The sequence below is a fragment of the Aethalodelphis obliquidens genome, unplaced genomic scaffold, assembly GCF_003676395.1.
Source record: "Aethalodelphis obliquidens isolate GAN/ISIS:26980383/991018 unplaced genomic scaffold, ASM367639v1 scaffold4, whole genome shotgun sequence".
In the NCBI taxonomy this organism is placed as follows: Eukaryota; Metazoa; Chordata; class Mammalia; order Artiodactyla; family Delphinidae; genus Aethalodelphis; species Aethalodelphis obliquidens.
The window spans coordinates 7,039,305-7,064,396 of NW_020837948.1; the positions used below are offsets into that span (position 1 = coordinate 7,039,305).

At 43.9% G+C, this 25,092-nt stretch overlaps 1 protein-coding gene across 1 annotated transcript in view; it reads left to right on the top strand.

The window, feature by feature from the left end:
- The window catches only part of FSTL4 (follistatin like 4), a 437,526-nt gene that overhangs the window by 395,710 nt on the left and 16,724 nt on the right, over positions 1-25,092 (top strand). The window contains exons 9-13 of the mRNA XM_027097696.1: positions 11,630-11,791; positions 12,174-12,308; positions 13,237-13,263; positions 16,493-16,611; positions 20,882-21,031. Coding sequence (XP_026953497.1) covers positions 11,630-11,791; positions 12,174-12,308; positions 13,237-13,263; positions 16,493-16,611; positions 20,882-21,031 — 593 coding nt within the window. The remainder of the gene's footprint in view (positions 1-11,629; positions 11,792-12,173; positions 12,309-13,236; positions 13,264-16,492; positions 16,612-20,881; positions 21,032-25,092) is intronic.

Below are 25,092 nucleotides of genomic sequence, written 5' to 3' on the forward strand. Positions count from 1 at the left end.
GAGACTGGTCCACAAACCACCAGTTCACTGGACAAACCTACTATCAATAAAGGGGTAGGCCCCACAGGCATAAGGAAAGTCGGTATTTCCTTTGTGAGGTGGAGAGAATAGATCCAAGTGCTCTATTCTGATAAGTCTTCCCAGACCCCTGTCCCTATGTCCCCGAAGCTCCCTTCCGGTAATCCTCATCACACCTTGCTGTTATGTTACTCATCTTCCCCCTGACAGAAAGCTTCATGAGGCCAGGGACTGGGTCGATCTTATTCACTGCTCTGTGTGTAATGCCTGACCCTTAGTTGGGATGTAATAAATGTTGACTGCACAATATTGAGTTGACAGAACTTTGTAAACTATAAAGACCATTAATGTGCTGCTGGATTCAAAGCTGGGAAGTGCCTCAGCCCTCCCCTCTCCTCCCCACACTGCCTTTCCCTCTCCCCCTGCCTCTCCCCCCACCCCCCGCCATTTGCTATTGTAATACTTGAAATACTTTGTAATATGTGGTATGGAAAAATGACAGTCATCACTCTTGTTTTTCAAAATTTCTTCTGCTGTTCTTTCACATTCTTTCTTCTAGCTAAATTTGAGAATTATTTTGTCAAGACCCCACCAATTGATTTTAACTGGAATGAGATTAAATGTTTGGCATAATTTGGAGTATCTTGTTTCTTAACAACAGTAAGTCTTCCTATCCAAGAACATCTCTCTCTAATTTTTCAAGTCTCTTTATATGTCTTCAGTGAGATGTTATAGTTTCATTCATTTCGGTCCCCTGTGTTTTCTGTCTGGCCACTACTGGTACATAAGTGAGCTATTCATTTTGTCTGTCTGGGTACTGGCCCCTTTATGGTACTCACTTATTAAACCTTACAATTCTGGTTCGTTATCTGGAGCATATCCAGGTAAAGTATCATTTTTCTCCACCTCTTTAATATTTCTCCCTCTCATTTCTTGCCTTCTGTTGACAGTAACATCCAGAAAAATGCTGAGAGTCTGATACTGCCTCCTTTCCTCTTTCCTTTTTGTTTTTTCCCCACTTGATGTTTCACCGTTCTGAAAAGATTGGTGCTGGCCCCACTTTTTATAGAGATATTCTTCATTGGAGGAAGAAAATATTATTCTGTTCCTATTTTATTGAGGTTTTTTCCCCTCAAGAAATGGATTTTGAATTTTTTTCAAAGGCCTTTTAGTGTCTAGCAAGAGAATCAAATGGTTTTTCTTTTTTGACTGCCTTTGACTTGCATATGATTAATTATAGATTTCCTAATAGTTAGTCATTGAAACGTATTATACTTGGTCACAGTATGTTCTTTTATTGGGTTGGCCCAAAAGGTCGTGAGGTTTTTCTGTAACATCTTATGGAAAATAATACATCTTACCCAATAATGCCATGCTAGGTTTGATTTGCTAATATTTTTATGTGGGTATTTGTTTTTTGTGTTTTTTTAATTTAATTTTTATTTTATATTGGAGTATAGTTGATTTACAATGTTGTGTTAGTTTCAGCTGTACAGCTAAGTGATTCAGTTACACATATACATATATCCATTCTTTTTCAGATTCTTTTCCCATATAGGTTATTACAGAAATGGAGTAGAGTTCCCTGTGCTTGCTATACAGTAGGTCCCTGTTGATTATCTAGTTTACATATAGTAGTATGTACATGTTAATCCCAAGCTCCTGATTTATTCCTCCCCCCCCCCCACATTTCCTCCTGCCCACAACCACAGGTCTGCTTTCAAAGTCTGTGAGTCTGTTTCTGTTTTGCAAGTAAGTTCATTTGTATCATTTTTTCTTGGATTCCACATTTCTAAGTCTGTGAGTCTGTTTCTGTTTTGCAAATAAGTTCATCTGTAACTTTTTTTTTTAATTCCACATGTAAGTGGTATCATATGATATTTGTCTATCTCTGACTTATTCGCTTAGCATAGTGATCTCTAGATCTATCAATTTTTTCTTAATTTTTATTTTATATTGGAGTATACTTGATTAACAGTGTTGTGTTAGTTTCAGGTGTACAGCAAAGTGATTCAGTTATACATATACATGTATCTATTCTTTTTCAAATTATTTTCCCATTTAGGTTGTTACAGAAAATTGTGTAGAGTTCCCTGTGCTATACAGTAGATCCTTGTTGATTATCTGTTTTATACATAGTAGTGCGTATATGTCAATCCCAGACTCTGAATTTATCCCTCCCCCCAGCCTTTACCCTTTGGTAACCATAAATTTGTTTTCTAAGTCTGTGAGACTTTCTATCTTGTAAATAAGTTCATTTGTATCATTTTTATAGATTCCTCATATAAGTGATATTATATGATATTTGTCTTTCTCTGTGTGACTTGCTTCACTTAGTGTGATAATCTCCAGGTCCATCCATGTTGCTGCAAGTGGCATTATTTCATTCTTTTTAATGGCTGAGTAATATTCCATTATATAAATGTACCACATCTTCTTTAACCATTCATCTGTCAATGGACATTTACATTGCTTACATGTCTTGGCTATTGTATACAGTGCTTCAGTGAACATCAGGGTGCACATATCCTTCTGAATCATGTTTTTCTCTGGATATATGCCCAGGAGTGAGATGGCTGGATCATATGGTAACTCTATTTTTAGTTTTTTAAGGAACCTCCTTACTGTTCTCTGTAGTGGTTGTACCAATTTACCTTCCCACCAACAGTGTAGGGGAGGGTTCCCTTTTCTCCACACCCTCTCCAGCATTTATTGTTTGTAGACTTTGTGATGATGGCCATTCTGACTGGTGTGAGGTGATATATCATTGTAGTTTTGGTTTGCATTTCTCTAATAATTAACAATGTTGAGCATCTTTTCATGTGCCTCTTGGCCATCTGTATCTTTTCTTTGGAGAAATATCTATTTAGGTTTTCTGACCAATTTTTGATTGGGTCGTTTGTTTTTTTAATATTGAGCTGCATGAGCTGTTTGCAACTTTTGGATATTAATCCCTTGTTAATCATGTCATTTGCAAATATTTTCTCCCATTCTGTGGGTTGTCTTTTCATTTTGTTTATAGTTTCCTTTGCTGTGCAAAAGCTTTTGAGCTTAATTAGGTCCCACTTGTTTATTTCTGTTTTTATTTCCATTACTCCAGGAGACGGCTTGAAAACGATATGGCTGCAATTTATGTCAAAAAGTGTTCTGCCTATGTACTCTCTAGGAGTTTTATAGTATCCAGTCTTACGTTTAGGTCTTTAATCCATTTTGAATGTATTGTTGTGTATGGTGTTAAAGAATGTTCTAATTTCATCTTTTTACATGTAGCTATCTAGTTTTCCCAGCACCGTTTGTTGAAGAGACAGTCTTTCCTCCATTGTATAGTATTTCCTTCTTTGTCGTAGACTAATTGACCATAGGTGCATGGGTTTATTTCTGGGCTTTCTGTTCTGTTCCATTGAGCTGTACTTCTGTTTTTGTGCCAGTACCATATTATTTTGATGACTGTAACTTTGTAGTATAGTCTGAAGTCAAGGAGCCTTATTCCTCTAGCTCCATTTTTCTTTCTCAAGATTGCTTTGGCTATTCGGGATCTTTAGTGTCTCCATACTAATTTTAAGATTTTTTGTTCTAGTTCTGTGAAAAATGGCATTGGTAATTTGATAGGGATTGCATTGAATCTGTAGATTGCCTTGCTTAGTATAGTCATTTTTACAATACTGACTCTTCTAATCCAAGAACATGGTATATCTCTCCACCTGTTTGTGTCATCTTCGATTTCTTTCATCAGCATCTTATAGTTTTCAGAGTACAGGGCTTTTGTCACCTTACGTAGGTTTATTCCTAGGTATTTTATTCTTTTTGATGCAATGGTAAGTGGGAGTGTTTCTTTAATTTCTCTTTCTGATCTTTCATTGTTCGTTTATAGGAACGCAAGAGATTTCTGTGTATTAATTTTGCATCCTGCAACTTTATCAAATTCATTGATGAGCTCTAGTAGTTTTCTGGTAGCATCCTTAGGATTTTGTATGTATCGTATCATGTCATCTGCAGTGAGAGTTTTACTTCTTTTCTAATTAGAATTCCTTTTATTTCTTTTTCTTCTCTGATTGCCGTGCCTAGAACTTCAACACCTATGTTGAATAAAAGTGGTGACAGTGGACATCTTTGTCTGTTCCTGATCTTAGAGGAAATGCTTTTAGCTTTTCACTGATGAGAATGATGTTAGCTGTGGGTTTGTCATATATGGCCTTTATTATGCTGAAATATGTTCCCTCTATGCACACTTTATGGAGAGTTTTTATCATAAATGGGTGTTGAATTTTGTCAAAAGCTTTTTCTGCATCTATTGAGACAATCATGTGGTTTTTATTCTTTAATTTGTTGATGTGGTGTATCACACTGATTTGTGGATATTGAAAAATCCTTGCATCCCTGTAATAAAACCCACTTGATCATGGTATATGATCCTTTTAATGTATTGTTGGATTTGAATTGCTAGTATTCTGTTGAGGATTTTTGTGTCTATGTTGATCAGTGATATTGGCCTGTAATTTTTGTTTTTTGGTATCTTTGTCTGCTTTTGGTAACAGGGTGATGGTGACCTCACAGAATGAGTTTGGGAGTGTTCCTTCCTCTGTGATTTTTTGGAATAGTTTCAGAAAGATAAGTGTTAACTCTTCTCTAAAGAGTTTGATAGAATTCGCCTGTGAAACCATCTGGTCCTGGACATTTGTTTGTTGGGAGTTTTTTAATCACAGTTTCAATTTCAGGACTTGTGATTGGTCTGTTCATATTTTCTATTTCTTCCTGGTTCAGTCTTGGGAGATTGTACCTTTCTAAGAATTTGTCCATTTCTTCCTTAGTATTTCTGTCATGTCCATTGTAACTTCTCCTTTTTCATTTCTAGTTTTATTGATTTGAGCCCTCTCCCTGTTTTTCTTGATGAGTCTGGCTAAAGGTTTGTCAGTTTTGTTTATCTTTTCCAAGAACCAGCTTTTAGTTTCATTGATCTTTTCTATTGTTTTCCTTGCCTCTGTTTCATTTATTTCTACTGTGATCTTTATGGTTTTTTTCCTTCTACTAACTTTGGGTTTTGTTTGTTCTTCTTTCTCTAGTTGCTTTAGGTGTAAGTTTAGGTTGTTTATTTGGGATTTTTCTTGTTTCCTGAAGTAAGATTGCATTGCTATAAACTTCAGTCTTAGAACTGCTTTTGCCACGTCCCATAGGTTTTGGATCATTGTGCTTTCATTTTCATTTGCCTCTAGGTATTTTTTAATTTCCTCTTTGATTTCTTCTGTGATCCATTGGTTGTTTAGTAACATTGTTTAGCTTCCACATGTTTATGTTTCTTTGTATTTTTTTCTTATAGTTGATTTCTAATTTCATAGCATTGTGGTCAGAAAAGATGCTTGATATAATTTCAATTTTCTTAAATTTACTGAGGCTTGCTTCTTGGTTCAGCATGTGATCAATCCTGGAGAATGTTCCATGTGCACTTGAGAAGAACGTGTATTCTGCTGCTTTTGGATGGAATGCTCTGTAAAAATCAATTAAGTCCATCTGTTCTAATGTGTCATTTAAGGCCTGTGTTTCCTCATTGATCTTATGTCTGGATGATCTGTCCATTGATGAAAGTGGGGTGTTAAAGTCCCCCACTACTATTGTGTAACTGTCAATTTCTTCTTTTATGACTGTTAGTATTTGCCTTATATATTGGGGTGCTCCTTGTTGGGTACATATATATTTACAATTGTCATATATTCTTCTTGAATTGATCTCTTGATCATTATGTAGTGTCCTTCTTTGTCTCTTGTAACAGTCTTCATTTTAAAGTCTATTTTGTCTGATATGAGTATTGCTACTCCAGCTTTCTCTTGATTTCCATTTACATGGAATACGTTTTTCCATCCCCTCACTTTCAGTTTGTATGTGTCCCTAGATCTGAAGTGGGTCTCTTGTATGCAGCAATATATATGGGCCTTGTTTGTGTATCCATTTAACCAGTCTGTGTCTTTTGGTTGGAGCATTTAATCCATTTACGTTTAAGGTGATCATCAATATATGTGTTCTTAGAGCCATTTTGTTAATTTTTTTGGATATCTTTTTGAAGGACTTTTTCCTTCCCTTCCTCTTCGTTCTGTTCTCTTGGGATTTGACGACTATCTTTAATGTTGTGTTTGGACTACTTTTTGGTTTTTTGTATGTATCTAATGTAGATTTTTGGTTTGTGGTTCCCATAAGGTTTTGATATAGCAGTCTATACATATACAAGATTATTTTAAGTTGTTGGTCTCTTAATTTCCAATGCATTTCCAATATCCAGCATTTGTACTCTCCTTTTCTCACAATTTCTGGTTTTGATATCATATTTGTGTGCAGATGATTTCCTTCCTTTACTATATGTTTGACTTTACTGGTGAGCTTTCTCATTTCTTGTTTCTAATGTGTCCTTTTCCTTTCAGCCTACAGAAGTTCCTTTAGCATTTGTTGCAAAGCTGGGCTGGTGGTGCTGAACTCTCTTAGCTTTTGCTTATCTGTATAGGTTTTCGTTTCTCTGTCGAATTTGAATGAGAGCCTTTCTGGGTAGAGTATTCTTGGCTGTAAGTTTTTCCCTTTCATCATTTTAAATATATCATGCCACTCCCTTCTGGCCTGCCGAGTTTCTGCTGAAAAATCAGCTGATAACCTTATGGGAATTCCCTTGTATGTTATTTGTTGCTTTTTCCTTGTTGATTTTTTTTTTTTTTTTTTTTTGTGGTATGCGGGCCTCTCACTGTTGTGGCCTCTTCCATCGTGGAGCACAGGCTCCGGATGCGCAGGCTCAGCAGCCATGGCTTATGGGCCCAGCCACTCCACAGCATGTGGGATCTTCCCGGACCGGGGCATGAACCCGTGTCCCCTGCATCGGCAGGCGGACTCTCAACCACTGCGCCACCAGGGAAGCCCTTCCTTGTTGATTTTAATATTTTTTCTTTGTCTTTAATTTTTGTCAATTACTATGTGTCTTGGTGTGTTACTCCTTGGTTTTATCCTGCCTGGGACTCTCTGCACTTCCTGGACTTGGATGACTGTTTCCTTTCCCATGTTAGGGATATTTTCAGCTGTTATCTCTACAAATATTTTCTCAGGTCCTTTCTCTCTCTTCTCCTTCTGGGACCTCTATAAGGTGAATGTTTGTGCATTTAATGTTGTCCCAGAGGTCTCTTAGATTGTCCTCATTTCTTTTCATTCTTTTTTCTTTATTCTGTCCCACAGTAATGATTTCCACCATTCTGTCTTCCAGCTCACTTACCATTCTTCTGCCTCATTTACTCTGCTATTGATTCCTTCTAGTGTATTTTTCATTTCAGTTATTGTATTGTTCATCTCTGTTTGTTCTTTAGATCTTCTAGCTCTTTTTTAAACATTTCCTATATCTTCTCAGTCTGTGCCTCCATTCTTTTTCTGAGATCTTGGGTCATCTTTACTATTATTACTCTGAATTCTTTTTTTCATGTAGATTGTGTATCTCCACTTCACTTAGTTGTTCTTCTGGGTTTTTATCTTGTTCCTTCGTCTGGGACATATTCCTCTGCCATCTCATTTTGTCTAAATTTCTATGTTTGTGGTCTCCTTTCCACAGGCTGCAGGATCATAGTTCTTCTTGCTTCTGATGTCTGCCCCCCAGTAGGTGAGGTTGGTCCTGCTGCTTGTCCAGGCTTCCTGGTGGGAAGGACTGTTGCCTGCCCTCTGGTGGGTGGAGCTGGGTTTTGTCCCTCTCTTGGGCAGGGCCGTGTCAAGTGTTGTGTTTAGAGGCAGCTGTAAGCTCAGTACAACTTTAGGAAGCCTGTCTGCTGATGGGTGGGGCTGGATTCCCACCCTGCCGGTTGTTTGTCCAGAAGCATCCCACAGTGGAGTCTGCAGGCTGCGGGGTGGCCCCAGGTCTTATTGCCAAAATGGAGAGCTCACACTGATCAGTATTCTGAGCCCTCCACCGCCAGTGTCCTTGCCCCCACAGTGAGCCATAGCCAACCCCTGCCTCCCCATGAGACCCTCCAAAACCCTCAGGTAGGTCTAGCCCAGGCTCCTATGGAGTCACTGCTTTGTGCTGGGTCCCAGTGCATGTGAAGTCTTGTGTGCATCCTCCAATAGTGGGGTCTTTGTTTCCCCTAGTCCTGTGGAGCTCCTGCACTCAAGCCCTACTGGCCTTCAAAGTCAAATGCTCTGGGGGTTCCTCCTCCTGATGCCAGACCCTCAGGATGGGGAGCCTAACATGGGGCTCAGAACTCTCACTCCTGTGGGGGAACCTCTGTGATATAATTATTTTCCAGTTTGTGTGTCACCCACCGGCAGGTATGGAATTTGATTATATTGCAAAAGCTCCCCTCCTGCTGTCTCTTTGTGGCTTCTTCTTTCTCTTTGGATGTAAAATATCTTTTTTTGGTAGGTTCCAGTCTTTTTTGTCAATGGATGTTCAACAGTTAGTTGTGATTTTGGTGTTTTTGTGAGAGGAGGTGAGCACAAGTCCTACTCTACCATCTTGTCCAGAATCCTGATTTGCTAATATTTTACTTGCGATTTTGGTATATCTAGTACTGAGTGAGTTAGGTCTGTAATCATCTATTTTGTGCTCTCTTTGGCAGGTTTCCGTGTCCAGGTTATACAGCTTCATTATAAAATTTGGGACATCTTCTCTGCTGTATGCTGTAGGAATTATCTGTTCCTGAAATGTACAAAAGAACTTCCCTATGAAACTAATCAGGGTTCTTTGGGGGTTAGTAGCGCCTTTTTAAAAACAGCTTTATGAACTTCCTTTGTAAAGGAACCAGTGGGTGACATAGGTGTGCCGAGACACCGTGAATTGAAGAAAAAAAAAAAACCTGAATAGGTTACCAGAGTAATTCAAGGTAAACTACAAATAAAGGATAATTGAGACAGCAGAAAAAAAGAAAAAAAAAAAACAGCTTTATAGAGGTATAATTTATATACAAAAAAACTGCACATATTTAATCTATACAATTTGATGAATTTGTACATGTATACGCCTAGGATACCACCACCACAATCAAGGTAACAGACATACCCATCACCTCCGCTTTGTTTTTCTTTTTTGTTCGTTTTTGTGGTGAGAACACTTAACATGAGATCTACTCTCTTAATAGATATTTACATGCACAACATAATATTGCTGATTATAGGCCCTATATTGTATAACAGATCTCTAGAACTTATTCACTGCATAACTGAAAAGTAGTGCTTTAAAATGTTTTAAATGCTCTCTTCTTGATTCCATGTCAATACTTGAAAGTTTCCTTTTAAGTGATTCATTTCATTGAGCGCTTCATGTTTATTACCTATAATTGAACAAAGTACTTCCATATTTTTTAATCTCCTCTGTGTTCTTTATATTTTTCACTAAACAAACCTGCCAGAAATTTGGCTACTTTATTCATTTTCACGAACATCCAGGTCTCAGATCTATCAGTTCCACTCTTTTTTGGCAAACTGATTCATTCCTTTCTGCTTCTATCTCTATTGATTCTTCCCTCACCTTCTTTAAGTTTACTATGTGGTTGCTTGGCAGGCCTATATAAATAAATGGTGATCTAGCAGGAGCCCAAGGTTATTCACTCCCAGGTCCTGGCCTCCCACATTCTAGAACCCGGGCTGCTCTACCTCCTTCTCCAACTCCCCACCAGTCCAGTGTTCCTAGGTCCCCCGTCTCTATCTCTGTACTTTTGAATCATAGCCTCTTGAAAAAAACTCTGCTGTCTCTTCAACTTGAACCCCATTCCTCTCTTTACCAAATTCAGGGTATAGGAAGTTTTCCTAGATAAATTACTATTTCTTCCTTCTTTGAACCAAGGGGAATCAGAGAAGAGAGATCCACTTCTGTGTTCTAAGCAGTCCTCCAGATACGCCTTAGCTAGAGCCCCTTTTACTTCATCGATCCCTAGTGGCCTGACCCGTGACAAGGACCTTCTCCCACACCCTGGGACTCTCCCCCAGAACTGCAAACAAAGAGAAACCAAAGAAATGACTCAGATTTTATTATTGTTTGGTCTGTGTGTGGTTAGTCATGGGTGCCTCTGAGCTCATGTTATGGAAACAGCTCTGGCCACTCTGAAGGTGGGTTTGTGCCCTTTGCCAGCTATCCATTTGGCGTTGTCCTCGGCCCCCTACTTTGCCCCATAGGTGAACCAGAGGAAAGACTTGAAACTCAGGCTAAGTTGATCAGATTATTACCACCCTCCTGGGTTTTGACAGGACCTGCAGCATCTGTTTCTCACAGGTAATAGAATTTTTCTTTTGTCCTCAGCCTACCCAAGCACAGATCACTAGAAATCTTCACGTTCTAGGATCAACATTATCACTTCCTTCTATATATGCGTCAATTTGTTCCACCTCTAGTCCCAAGAAAAATCTCTCTCCTAACATACTGGGTCACTTTCTTTTCTTTTTTTTTGAGTTTTTTTTTTAAATATTTATTTAGGCTGTGCTGGGTCTTCATTGCGGCACGCGGGATTTGCGTCGTGGCATGCGGGATCTTTCAGTTGCAGCATGCGGACTCAATTGCAGCATGTGGACTTCTTAGTTGCAGCATGCAAACTCTTAGTTGCAGCGTGCATGCAGGATCTAGTTCCCCGACCAGGGATCGAACCCAGACCCCCTGCATTGGGAGCGCAGAGTTTTACCCACAGGACCACCAGGAAAGTTGCCCTGGGTCACTTTCTTTTATCGGACAGTAGGAGTGTCCAGATAACTCTGGGAAAATGTAGTTGCTGGCTTCAAGGCAAAGAATGCATCTCCCAACTTTCCAAAAGGTGTATGATGTGGTTTTTGTTATTGTTGTTGTTTAGTTTAATATCCAGGTGCCTTTACAGAAGCTCTCATAAACCCTTTTTGGAAATATGTAGAGAAACATGCATGAATAAGTAAGAGCCCCCAATTCCACTGAAAATGATAATTATTTTATTTCCTGGGCCCAGAGCAAGGAGTAGGAGGGAAGATCCTCCAGACAGTCCTCACTCCTTCCTGCCCTACAGACAGCCCATGTAGGAAAGGCCAGAGGGTAGAGGGTACTGATGCTCATCTGATGAGTGGGCCTGGTCACATCCCCAGCCCTGAACTTGACTTCCGGGACCCATGGGTGGGTCAGGAGCCAAGGAGGGCACACTTGCCTCTCACGCATGTTCCGGGGATGAGAAGTGGAAAAATAAAAATGACCCACTGGAAAACCAATGGTCTTCCCTAGAGCAGTAATTAGGAGCCCTGCCAGTCAGTGCCCATAAGTACTTTGTGAAGCACTTCCTTGCAAGAAATTAAGGCCCTGTCCAGTGGCTTTCCGATAAGAGAAATAATATATCTGAATTTTATTCATTCAGAAGTAAGTTTTGGCAGTTGTTGCTCTTTACGTGTAGCAGCTGAACAGCCGTAAATATTTGGATTGTCTCTCTGATCATATTTAGAATAATGATGAACGTCATGAATTACAGCGTACAAAGCCTGACATGTTTATTGTCGGCAATCCATTTTATAGCCCTTTCTTTTAGGGCTTGCAAGCTGGTTACAAAGAGAACTCTAGAGTTGTCTCTCGGTTCAGCTCTCTGGGCAGGGTCTCAGAGTTGGACTACAGGCCTGAGGCAGGTGAAGGCCTTTTCTCACCAGCACTAACTCTCACCCACAGTGCCACCCGTCATCCGTGTCTATCCAGAGACCCAGGCACAGGAACCCGGAGTGGCAGCTAGCCTGAGATGTCACGCAGAGGGCATTCCTATGCCCAGAATCACCTGGCTAAAAAATGGCATGGATGTCTCAACCCAGATGTCGAAACAGCTTTCCCTTCTAGGTAAGAGCTCCGCTCGGTGTCTCTGTGCCATTTTTCCTATCAAGTTCAAGCTGACTCTCTCCCCAGGAGTGGAAATGAGAGGAGTGATTTGTTTCTAAGTCAGACATTCGGGGAGCAAACAGGTATCTCCCGTTTCCCTGCTCTCTGGACTCACACAGATCTTTGTGAGCACAATGATGAGACGCTGTCAATCAGGTCCCAGGTCACCTGCAGTTCATTTCTGCTGTTCCAGCTCTTCCTGGGCGTATATCAGGGTACTGGCTGCCCTCAGCCCTGCTGAGGGTCTGTGCTTTTAACCTCAACACTCTCAATAGAAGGGAGAAGGGAGGAAGGATGGAGGTCCCAGCTGAACAGGCCGCCCTGAGCACTGTCCCTTCTACAGCCAATGGGAGCGAACTCCACATCAGCAGTGTTCGGTATGAAGACACAGGGGCGTATACCTGCATTGCCAAAAATGAAGTGGGCGTGGACGAAGATATTTCCTCCCTCTTCATCGAAGACTCGGCTAGAAAGACCCGTGAGTCCACGCTTGCCTTTGAGCTCCTCACTGAGCTGGTTGGGGGATGTTGGGTGGCAAGGGCCACAGCCACCAATCATGAGCCCCTGGAGACAGGGTAAACCTCATATCCTTCTGTGCTCAAAGCTGGGGACAGAGGGTGGCCAGAGGTGGGTAGACCTTCCCTATAAGCCTAGACAACTCTGGAGGCATAGACAGGGAAACTCTCTGGACAGCAGACAGAACCCAGGACCACAAGGAAGCTCGCATATCATATCCCCAGTTCTGCCTCCTACTTGCTCTGTCCCTCATCCACAAAAGTGTTCATGCTAACCGCGCACCAGCTGCTGCTGCCCATCCACGGCCCAGGAACTGGCCTGTGCACTCTCACACACCTGTCTTTACTCCAGGGATTGTTGCCCACCAGGGGCGCTAAGCAGGCTCTCCCTCGTAGCTACTGCTCCCCAAGAGACCCTGCAAGGTTGATTTCATGGATATGAGTGTCGGACATGGTCTCTTTCCCTTGATCAAAGGCTCTAAGCAGAGTCTTTATCATCAAGGGAGAAAATCAGAAGTATTGCAGATGGTCTTCCTAGGGAGGATCCTAGCAGAAAACCAGCTTGCTCCTGGAAGTAGTCCAGGAGGTCTGGGAAAGACGTTGCTTGCTCTTTATCATCCACAGAAGAGGAGAGTCCCATTAGCTTCTGTGATCCTGGAACCTGATTCATTAGGAACCAAAAGGGTCCTGAGCCCTGGAAGCATTTGTCCACATCCAGCGTCCCCCCTCAGTATTGCTGGGGCCATGAGTGGTGCAGGTTCTAAACATGATGGACTGGATACCAGTATGTTCATGAACTGAATCACTACAAGGAAGGTTCTGAAGTTGCTTCTTTCTTTTTTTTCCTTCCCTCCATCACATTCCTGCTTTCACCGTTCTCTGATGCTGCAGTTGCAAACATTCTATGGCGAGAAGAAGGTACCAAGCTTTCTTATTCTGTGTCGTGCCTGTGCTCACGTGTGTTCATGGTCCCATAACAGGCCATCTTCCCATAAGCCAACAGCTTTTCCAGACATCAAGCAGTCCCCACAGGTGGGGTCCACGGGCCAAATCAGATGGGAGCAGGGAAGTCCATGTCAAAATCAAGTGGCACACGTGAGGCAGATTTCAACTTACTAGTGTCTTGAACGGACATTAGACGATTAGAATTTTTAAAACGAAAGTTTCCATTTAAAGCAATTTTGAAACCTCCACTGAAGCCAGCTTCTTGGCAGGGGTCCTGGCCAGAGCTGGGCCTTAAACTTTTTTCCAGTAACTGATACTGGCGTTGGGGTTTAGTGTATACTTTGAGGAAATGCCGAATAAAAAAGCTACCATGATTTCTGTACATGTATGTTTACATGTATATTTCTAAATGAATGGGTTTTTAAAATTTGTATCTAACCATCTGTAGATATTAGGTTGGGCCATACAAAATTGCCGTTTTTGTATATCAAAAATGGTCTGATAACACGGCTCCAAAAATGGCAGGCACATGTGGGCACTGGGTTAAAGAGCCCGAGTCGCTCTGCGGGGTGTACATGCATTCGTGGACCCCAACCCTACCTATGAACCCCTACACCAGAGAGTCCATATCCCCTGAGGTAACTTATTCTCCAGCCAGGTGGACAGAGGGACGGTATGAGAAGCAGCAGAGAGCACCATGCAATTTCGGGGCTAAGCACTAAATTTCCTCCTTTAAAACCCGTCGTATTTCCTCATATTTTTTCCTTAAGAACTTCCATGTCACCTACAGTCTAGCGTATGCACGCATACACACACTCAGAGTAATTTCCTGAATGTCAGGCACAAATGCTCACACAGTAAGTCCGGGAGCAAAACAAAGGCAGAGCCCGGAAAATGAGGGATTGCTGCCAATGGGCTTAAGGAATCCTCAGGAGGAAAGTCAGAGCAGCGGGTGCTAATCATGGACAGTGGTCCCTTGACCCCGCCTGAACTTAGTCCCTAGGCCACAGTGCACACAGAGAGCTTTGGCTCTGTGTCTTTAAAAGGTGTTTTCTAAGGGGTGTTTCCAAATTTCAAAAGTGGAGACTGCAGAGAATGCAGGAGGCCCTGGAAAGTGTTAAATGCAGCTCTGGAGGCCCAAAGGCCAACTTAAGACCCACAGCTGCCTCGGGGCTTTAGGCTGGCTGGTGCTGCGCTAATATTGGACAACCCAGCAGCGAACAAACTCCATCACGCCTGGACAGCTCGCTGCTCACACCCCTCCCTGCTCAAACTCCAGGCCTGGAGGTAGGGAAATACAGAAGCAAAAGCAAAGAAGCCAGCAGGGCCCCAGGGCGCTGTCAGCTCTCAATAGGAACAGTGAAATGATGGGTGCGCAGAAGCAGAGAAAGCTCCTGTGTGCCCCCTTGGTCAAGCTAATCACGAGCAGAACCTTCCAGGGGCTGGCTCGTGAGGCCAGCTCTCTGGAAGTCAGTTATTTGTGGAGCAAGGCCTTGTTGAGCCTCACATTGCACTGTCGACTGTGACAAGGCCCGGTGCTCAGCCTGCAGTGTAACCACAGCTGCAAAGCCCACGTGGGCTCTACTGAGCTTTCCACCTCATGTGGGTTCTTCCAGCTACTGATTTTCCAAAAACCTTGGGAGGCTATTGCGGGGTCTGTGGTCTTACAGGGACTTTGACCCCCTCTAGCCCCTACAGGTTTGAGTGAGAGAAGCGTGCCCAGGTGAGAGTGTACAGAAGAGAAAGTCCTCCTGGAGACAGGATAGACTGGGGTCAGAGCGAATGTGTGCTACCTAGCCCACTCCAAACAGTGGGCAGCCGTGTAGGAGGCACTGGCCTGCTTCGTCTGGCTCTCAGGACAGCACCCCAGGATTCCCACTGGGGCTTATGCAGTGCTCCTAGGTGCTCCCAGTTTCTGAGAGGCTGGCGTCTAGCTGTCTTTAGTGGCAGGAGCCCTCCTGCCCGGAGCCCCTCTCAGCACAGAACCAGAGGCAGGTGAGGCTGTGTCACACAGTCAGGGACCTCTGTCCACACTGGGAACCACAGGCTCTGGTGAAAATGACCTGCAGAGCCCCTGAAAGCAAGTGGAACGGTGATTCCTATTTGCCTGTTTCATTGTTTTCTAACTCACTAAAAACTTACCCAGCTAGTCAGTTAAGTCAGTACACTGGTTTTCTCATCATGACTGGAAAGAGAGAATTTTCGACGTCGCTAATTCTCTTAGAATTCATAGCAATCTTTTCAATGTTTTACCTTCAAATGAAATGAAGGGAAGGAGGAAGGGGAGGGGAGAAAGAGGGAGAACTCTAGACCTTACCCACCCTTGTGCCATGTGGACCTTTTATGGAGAGCAGGGTGAAGGGACAGAGCCCAGGGCTGGGGCTCGGGGTCTGACCCCCGCTTGGGCACAAAGGCACATGGCCTCAACCCAGCCCCTCCCCATCTTGGACCTCAGGTTCTTTGTCTTTAAAATAAGGAGGCTGAACTAACTTGTCCCCAAGGCCCCTTCTCTGCTGGTCTAAGGAGATTTCTCCCCAGACAGTCCTGGGCTGGGATGGGAGTGCAGGCAGGTGGCCGAACCAGGCTGTGGGCTCCGTCGCCTGGCCTGGGGCTGCTGTAGGGAAACTGGTAGGGCAGATGTTGGAGCAAACTGTCTTGAAGGAAGGGTCTCAGGCACGGACAGGCCCGGTTTGGACAAAGGAATACCAGCCACAGCTTGCTTAGGCCCTCACATCCCAGGTAGCAGCACTGTACATAAATGTGTTTAAAAAAAATAAAAGCCTTTGCTTTTTTGGCATCACCTGATCCATTCCGATTTGACTGGTTGACAAGGACCACGGGAGACTTTGCCTTTCGGAACAGAAAAGGTCAAATGTATGTCAAAGCCAAGGCTATCACTCATTTGAAAACGTGGGTTGGTGGCCAGCCCTGGATGACCTGGCACAGGTACACGTGTCTGGGAGGACAGCCTGGGGATTGCAGAGCCCTCGGTGTACATATTGATTCGCAGCCCTCGGGCACTCGCTCCCCACACACCGCCTGCTCATCTCTCTTCACCCCACCTCGACCAGGCCTTGCGCTCTGTGCCTGTATCAGACGCAGCCAGACTGTAGGTTTCATCTGTGCCTGATGTGATACGTGACCCTGCCTGGGGACCAACTGCTAGGAGGGGCCTAAGTATGGCTGTGCTTGCTCCTCGCAGGCCTCAGTGTGGGAAACATGTTCTACATCTTCTCCGACGATGGCATAATCATCCTGCACCCGGTGGACTGTGAGATCCAGAGGCACCTCAAACCCACGGAGAAGATCTTCATGAGCTACGTAAGTGTCTGTGCCTGGGGCACATCCACCTCACACACAGCATCCCGAGAGGCAGCCTTTCACCATGTGTGCCACTTGATTTCTTAAATTCCATTTGCTACCTGTGATGTGGCTCCAGATGTGGTTCAAGGCTAAGGAAGGAGCACATGAGGCTTAAACTCTCATTCCTTCCTCCAGCGTCCACTTCCATGCACTGAGCCTGAGGGGAGGCCCAGGGCAGACAGATGGGTTCCTGGCCTCTGCGAGTTCACAGTCAAATGACGGAAACAGAAGTGTGAACAGACAGCTGCCAAACAAGTGCTGCCAGAAGGATGTGTAAGGTGCACTGGAACATTGAGGAAAGAGGCCTCTCCAGACCTTGGGGGACAAAGTCAGAGAAGGGGCAGGTGATGCCTGGACTCAGCTGTGAAGAACAGGTGGGAATTGGTAATGGGTTTCGAGAGGAAATGTCATGAATATGGAGCACAGAGGCATAAAACATCAGGGAACCGTAAATATTCTCTATGCCTGGAGGGACGAATGGATGTGGGAAGGGCCTCAGACTTAGGATGACCGTAGGTAAGGGTCAAAGCTGAGGAGTTCTCATGGGAAGCACTGAAGAACTTCAAGTGAAGGATGGCCAGGATCAGGGTGCTTTGGGACCTGTGCAGGGCCTCACGGCGGGTAATGATCAGAAGGGTTGCACTAGAAACACAGAAGGGGGTGAAGAGGCTGTTGTGATCACCCAGGTGAGGGCGGTGACCTGGGTTAAGCCAGTGGTGGTGGGAATGGGAAGCACTGAGTAGACTTTAGAGCTTGGAGGCCCTCAGTGGCCTCCAGGGAACGGGGGAGAGAGCTTGAGATGTGTGAATGGCCCACGCATCAGAGCTGCTGTGAACAAATAAGAGGCCAGGTAAAAAGTGGCAACGTGACATGCAGTGGGCAGAGGCAAAAGAGATGATTGCGGGTAGCAGGTCCAGAAAAACCCTTCCAACCCTCAAGACCCAGCTGTCAGGAGGCGTCCTCCAGAGCTGTGCTTCCCCACCCCACGGCTCCGTCCCGCCCACTGGTATCCCACTTGGTGTTGCGTTGGGGGTTTCTTGCTCGAGGTCTGACCTCTTCTACTAATCCCTAGCGACTTGAAGGTAGAAGTATGGCATTAATCCAAGAGTCATCTAAAAGCCCCCACGTGCCCTCTCCTTGAAGACAAACAGTGGATAAACTGGGACACAGTCACGGGCTTGGAGCTAATGGAGCAAGTGGGCCTGGCCCAGACAAGTTCCTGAAACGAGTGTGTTGCCTTGCTGTCCTGGCCGGTGGTGTGCCTCAGAGTGTCGCATTTCTCACATTTGCAACTTGGGAGCAGCTGTTTTCCAGGCTATTTCCTTTGAATGAATCATGTTTTAAAGTATTACCTCTGATAAGTTTTCCCTCCACGTGACAGCCACAAAACCATCGAGAAAGAGTGGTCCTAGTTAATTTCCAGCAGTTAGGTTTGAATAATTGTAACCCACCACATTGGCACTAATTTCTCATATATTTGCGATAACCTAACCTGTAGCTTCTAGGGGACATCTCTCAAATGCTAACCAGGGCTCAGTCTTCCGAAGAAACTAGAACAAGACACAGTAAGAGAGGTCTTGTAGGCATTTCAGGCAACACAAGACCTCCGTGAGCTATGGAACAGTCCCAAATAACATTTTCCTCATCTAAAAAATGTCTAGAACGTCACAGGAGGGTTACAATGAGCTGACCCTCTTTCTCAAGTGCTGAGTGAGTAGGAGGTTGGCATCTCATCTCCGGCCCCTCTGCTGGATGAGATGTCCACTTTGCCCAGCAGGAAGTGGCAGGATTAATAGGTAAGGGCACAGGCTTTAGAACAGGATCTGCACAGGTGGGTTCAGGTCCCACCTCTGTCACTCAGCAGTCTAAGTGGCTTTAGAAAAGTGACTTAACCCCTCTAAGCCTCCGTTTTCTCACAGGCATGTTGGGGTTATTGTGAGGATTAAATATGATGACAGAGAGTGGCAAGTGTAAAAGGAGAAAGACCTGTTTCAAAGCTATCGCAGCCATTTAGGAAAGAAACGGGGCTGGAGATGGAAAGTAGGAGAACTCCGAGATTTAGGAGGCAATCTCTGTAGTCCTCGATGACTAATTCACAGTGACTTGTGTGGGAGAAGGAAGAATCAAAGATGGTGTTCCTGCTTTGGACTTGGCTGACCAGATGGTGATGAGGACCCAGGGGAGGAGCAGGGATGGAGCGAGGACTGGTTCGGATGTGGATGGTTGTGTATGAGGTGACTGTAGGGGAACCACATGGGAGCTGGGGAAGGTGGTTCTGAGCTAAAGACACAGATCTGGGAGCCATCAGCATGAGGGTACTGACGAAAGCCCGGATGGGAGACCCGATCGCCGAGGGTGCACGGGAGTGATTTGAGTCGGGCGCCTAGCACAGAACCCTGGGAGGCATCAGCGGTTAAGGGGCAGGTGCACCGAGGGGAACCACAAAGGTTGAGACAGTGTTGGACAAGAGTCATGAGGAGAAACATGAGAATGTGTATCATGGAGGACTAAGGGAAAGGAAGGTCCCCCTTTCTCTCATTTATTCATTCAACCAATATATTTTAGGCACCAATTCTGTGTCAGGTGCTTTACTAGGTGCTAAGAGTACGGCAGTGAGCCCAACCAAGGGTGTGCTCTCAAGGTGCTTACTATCTGGTGAAAAAAGAAAGACTAAACACAGGTAGACAAACAAACGCAGAAGGTCAGGTGGTAGATGAGAAACGCAGCAAGGTGAGGCAGTGAGGATGCCGGGGCGCTAAGCTAGGTGAGACCAGAGAGGGTGTCTCAAGAAGACGACACGTAAGCTGACGCCCAAAGGACATAAGGAAATAAACCAGGTAGACATCTGACGAACAGCCAGCTACACAGGCCCTGGTGCAGGAGGGTGGTGTGAGCGCAGAAGAGCAAGCGTGCCGTGTGCACAGGATGGATGGGAAAAGGAGAAAAAAGGCAGAGGTGGGCAGAGGAGCCAGAGTGTGCAGGGCCTAGTTGGCTTCAGGGAAGACTTGGACCCTGTTCTGAGCAAGGAAGAATGTTACTGTGGTGGAGGGAGTTGAGCTGACTTGTATTTCACAGTGATCCCTGTGGTTTCTGTGTCAAGAACAACTAGCAGGAGGCCAGGGTGGAATCAAGGAGCACAGTCTGAATGCTGTAGCCGTTACTCAGCGGACAGATGTGGCTTGAGCCAAGGTGACAGAGGTGGCAGTGGTCGGAAAGTTTAATTCTGAATATATTCTTGAAGGTAAAACTGAAATGATTTTTGATGCATTGGATGAAGGCTGAGGGCATGGGGAGAGAAAGCAGTCAAAGATGACCTGAAAGGTTTGGTCTAAGGAATTAAAACAAGGGAGCTGCCATTTATTTGAGTGGAATGAGCAGGATTGGGAGGCAAAGTTGAGAGTTGATTTTGGACTTATACATTTGAGACGTAAATTAAAGAGCCAAGTAGACCTAGGAAGTGGCTAAGTCTGGAGTTCCGAGAAGAGGACTGAGCTAAAGATATGAATTTGGAAGTTGTAAGCACGTAGATTGTGTCTAAAGTCATAGGCGTGGCTAACAAAGATTAGCAAAGGGAGTGGATTTCAGAGAAGTCGTCCAGGAGCGACCTCTGAGCATCCCGGCATCTAGAGATCAGCAAACAGAGTAGGACTGAGCAACAGAGAAGGATCGGCCACTGGGGAGGATGGAGGGAAAAGAACCAAGGAGTAGTCAAGACGCTGTCAGATGATGCCCCAAGTTCAAATAAAATGATGGCAGAGCTTAAATGTAATAACTGAGAAGTCAGCCTGGAGCTCGGTGAGAACACCACCAGCTCTGTGCTGAGGACTAGAGCCAGAGGATTAAGGAGCTTGTGAGAGGTGAGGAAGTTGAGAGTGCATAGGTAACTCCTTCAGGAGTCTGGTCATTGACAGAAGTTGTTTATACGATGGATGGGGATGAGGAAAGGGAGAAGGTAGCTCACAAGAGTGGAAGAACACGGACCACGCAGCTGCTGACTGAGAGGCCGGCAAAGCGAGTTACAGCCTCAGTAAGAGCGGGAGGAGGTGAAAGATGAACGAACGTGGAGTGAATACCTGGTGATTCGGGAGGGCTCAAGTGCCGTACTCTTCGGATGTGAAGAATTCTGAGACAGGAAGAAAGGGACAGAGCAGGGTCGGGGAGAGGGAACCCAGCAATGATGGAGGAACAGGAAATTAAGAAGACATATGGCAACCTATCTCCTTTACAGGAAGAAATCTGTCCTCAAAGGGAAGGAGGCGCCACCCAGCCCTGCCAGTGGGCCTCAGCAGTGAATGTCAGGCACCGCTACATCTACGTGGCCCAGCCCACGCTGAGCAGAGTCCTCGTGGTCGACGTGCAGGCCCAGAAAGTCCTCCAGGTACATCTCTCTGAGGGAGGGGGGAGCTTCCAGTTCTGGGGCACAGCCGGCCACATCCTTCTTTGTTTTCCACACACTCCCCAGCTCCTAGGAGAGGTGGTCAGCAGTGGGAGGGAGCAAAGAAGATTCATGTGCATTTTTCATCAAGTATTTATCGCCTACTGCGTGCCAAACTTTGGCCTAGGTGCTTGGAAAACAGCCACGAATGAGCAAGTCCTAGAAATTATATTCTAGCTGGGGAGACAGACCATAAATCAGAATTTTAGGGAGCTATAGATGGTAAGAGCTATTTACAGGTTGAAAGGGACAGAGGAACTGGAAGACTCTTTTTAAGTGGGCCTCACTCTGGAAGTGAACAGAATCTGAGATCTGAATGCCAGGTGGGACTCCCGCTCTGGGAGCAGAGGGAAGGCCAGTGGGACTGGAGCACAGCCAGGAAGGGGAGAGTAGGATGTGGCGAAGTCAGGGGTAAACAAAGGCCAGTGAGATAGCCAGACATTCAGGTGTTTTAATTAGGGGAGTGACATAATCTGACATTTTTAAAGAGTCAATCTGCTGCTCAGTTAAGGGCAGACTGGAAGATAGAACAGAGATATTGGTCACTGAAATAATCTGGGCAAGATGATGGCAGCAGTGGAGGTGGTAAGAAGCTATCAAAGTCTTGCTATATTTTAAATGTAGACCCCAAAAGATTTTCTGCTCGATTGAATGTAAGGTTTGAGGGAAAGGAATCATAATAATTGTAATAATAATAATAATTTAAGCAACTGTAGAATGGTGATGCCATTTACTATGTGTGGTGGGATGAATAATGGCCCCCAAGATGTCCACATCCTAATCCTCAGAACCTATGAATGTCACCTTATACAGCAAAAGGGATTTTGCAGGTATGATTAAGATTTTTTTTACTTTTCTTTATTGGCGTATAGTTGATTTACAATGTTGTGTTCGTTTCTGCTGTACAGCAAAGTGAATCAGTTATACATATACATATATCCACTTTTTTTTAAGATTCTTTTCCCATATAGGTCATTACAGAGTACTGAGTAGAGTTCCTTGTGCTATACAATAGGTCCATATTAGTTGTCGATTTTATCTATAGTAATGTGTATATGTCAATCCCAATCTCCCAATTTATCCCTCCCCCACTCTTTCCCCCCGGTAACCATAAGTTTGTTTTCTACATCTGTGACTCTATTTCTATTTTGTAATAAGTTCATTTGTATCATTTTTTTAGATTCCACATGTAAGTGATATCATACGATATTTGTCTTTCTGTCTGACTTACTTCACTCAGTATGAGAATCTCTAGGTCCATTCATGTTGCTTCAAATGGCATTATTTCATTCTTTTTTATGGCTGAGTAATATTCCAGTGTGTGTGTGTGTGTGTGTGTGTGTATCACATCTTCTTTTTCTACTCCTCTTTGGATGGACATTTAGGCTGCTTCCATGTCTTGGCTATAGTAAATAATGCTACAATGAACATTAAGGTGCATGGATCTTCTCAAATTATGGTTTTCTCCAGATATATGCTCAGGAGTGGGATTGCTGGATCATATGGTAACTCTGTTTTTAGTTTTTTAAGGAAACTCCATAGTGTTCTCCATAATGGCTGTACCAATTTACATTCCTACCAACAGTGTAGGAGGGCTCCCTTTTTGCCACACCCTCTCCAGCATATATTGTTGGTAGAATTTTTGATGATGGCCATTCTGACTGGTGGGAGGTGATAACCTCATTGTACTTTTGATTTGCACTTCTCTAATAATTAGTGATGTTAAGCAGCTTTTCACATGCTTTTTGGCCACCTGTATGTCTTCTTTGGAGAAATGTCTATTTAGGTCTTCTGCCCCGTTTTTGATTGGGTTGTTTGTTTGTCTGATATTGAGCTGCATGAGCTGTTTGTATATTTTGGAGATTGATTCCTTGTCAGTCGCTTTGTTTGCAAATATTTTCTTCCATTCTGTGGGTTGTCTTTTCATTTTGTTTATGGTTTTCTTTGCTGTGCAAAAGCTTTAGAGTTTCATTAGGTCCCATTTGTTTCTTTTTATTTTCATTACTCTCAGAGGTGGATCAAAAAAGGTCTTGCTGCAGTTTATTGCAAAAAGCGTTCTGCCTATGTTTTCCTCTGACAGTTTTAGTGTCTGGCCTTACATTTAGGTCTTTAATCCATTTTGAGTTTATTTTTGTGTATGGTGTTAGAGAATGTTCTAATTTCATTCTTTTACATGTAGCTGTCCAGTTTTCCTAGCACCACTTCTGAAGAGACTGTCTTTTGTCCATTGTATATTCTTGCCTCCTTTCTCATAGATTAGGTGGCCATAGGTGTGTGGGTTTATCTCTGGACTTTCTATCCTGTTCCATTGATCTATATTTCTAGTTTTGTGCCAATACCATACTGTTTTGATGACTGTAGCTTTGTAGTATAGTCTGAAGTCAGGGAGTCTGATGCGTTCAGCTCTGTTTTTCTTTCTCAAGATTGCTTTGTCTATTTGGGGTCTTTTGAGTTTCCATGCAAATTGTAAACATTTTTGTTCAAATTAAGGATTTTTAAATGGGGAGTTATCGTGGATTATCTGGGCAAGCCCTAACTGCAAGCACAAGTATCCTCATAAGAGGGAGGCAGGAAAAAATGTGACAACATAGAAGGAGGAGGCAGTTTAAGGACTAAAATAGGTTTGCTACACTGCTGGCTTTGAAGATTGGAGGGAGAGGCCATAAGCCAAGGAATGCAGCTCTAGAGGCTGGAAAAAGCAAGGAAATGCATTCTCCCTTAGATCCTCTAGAGGGAGCACTACCTTGCATACATATTTATTCTTTGAACCTCTAGAGGGAGCATTACCTTGCATACATATTTGTTCTGCCAGTGAGATTAATTTTGGACTTCTGTCCTTCAGAACTGTAAGAGAATAAGTTTGTGTTGTTTTAAGCCACCAAGTTTGTGGCAATGTTACTGCTGCAATAGGAAGCTAATACACTCTGATAGAGGCTTTGAGAAAGGCAGCGGATACAGGTCATGAAGCAGATACAGGGGAGAATTAGTAATTCAGCTTTAGATTTGTTAAGCTTGAGCTGCCATTTTATATATATATACATATGCAATTGGATAAATAGGTCTGGAGTCAAAGGAGAGGTCTAGGCTGGAGATATGAATGTGGGCATCATCCCCATGTGAACTGTGTTAAATCCAGTTAACTGGAGGAAATCATGGAGTGAAGTACAGATAGAAAAGAGGTCAAGGTTGGAGCCTTGAAGTATTCCAACACTTAAAGATCAGGAATGAGACAGGAAGCCAACAAAGGAGACCAAGAAGGAGTAGCCTGAAAGGTAGGAAGAAAATGAGAAGAGGGTGGTGTTCCACAAGCCAAGAAAAGAGCTTTTTAAGGGAGAGTTAGTGGCCAGTGGTGTCAAAGGTTGCTGAAAGCATTTGTATGTTATGAAGACTGAGAACTAACCATTGGATTTGGTACCACATGGAGCACCTTGGCGGGAACAGATAGGACTATAATGGCTGAATGCAAGCCTGAGGGGGTGGATTCAAGTTAGAATCAGAGGGAGTAGAGATGGTGAATATAGACAACTATTTTCAGGGGTTTTGCTATAAATATGAGAAAAGGTAGACAAATGAGGCAGTAGCTGGAAGAGGATGCTGAAGAAACTTTTAGAATAGGTGATATTACAGCATTTGTATGCTAAGGGGAAAGACTTCTCCCACAATTCTTCCATTTCTTCTGCATCATCGAAGTAGGCAGTAGTCAGTGGAATCCAGATCATACAAGTAGATATGCTAGCCCAAGATAAAATCACATTCTTTCATCATAACAGGAAGAAATAGAAAGTATTCGGGCACAGGTGCAAATAGGTGATACAATTGGTGATAGCTGGATGACCTTCTCTTCTGGTTGCCTTTATTTCCTCAGTGAAATAAGAAGGAAAATTGTCACCAAGGCTGGAGGTCTAAGGAAAGAGGTAAAAGTTGGATGTGAGATTGAACTGACCAGGGAAATGAGATAGGACTGCAGGGCAATAGTGAAGGCCCACTTAAGGATGAGGGGTGCA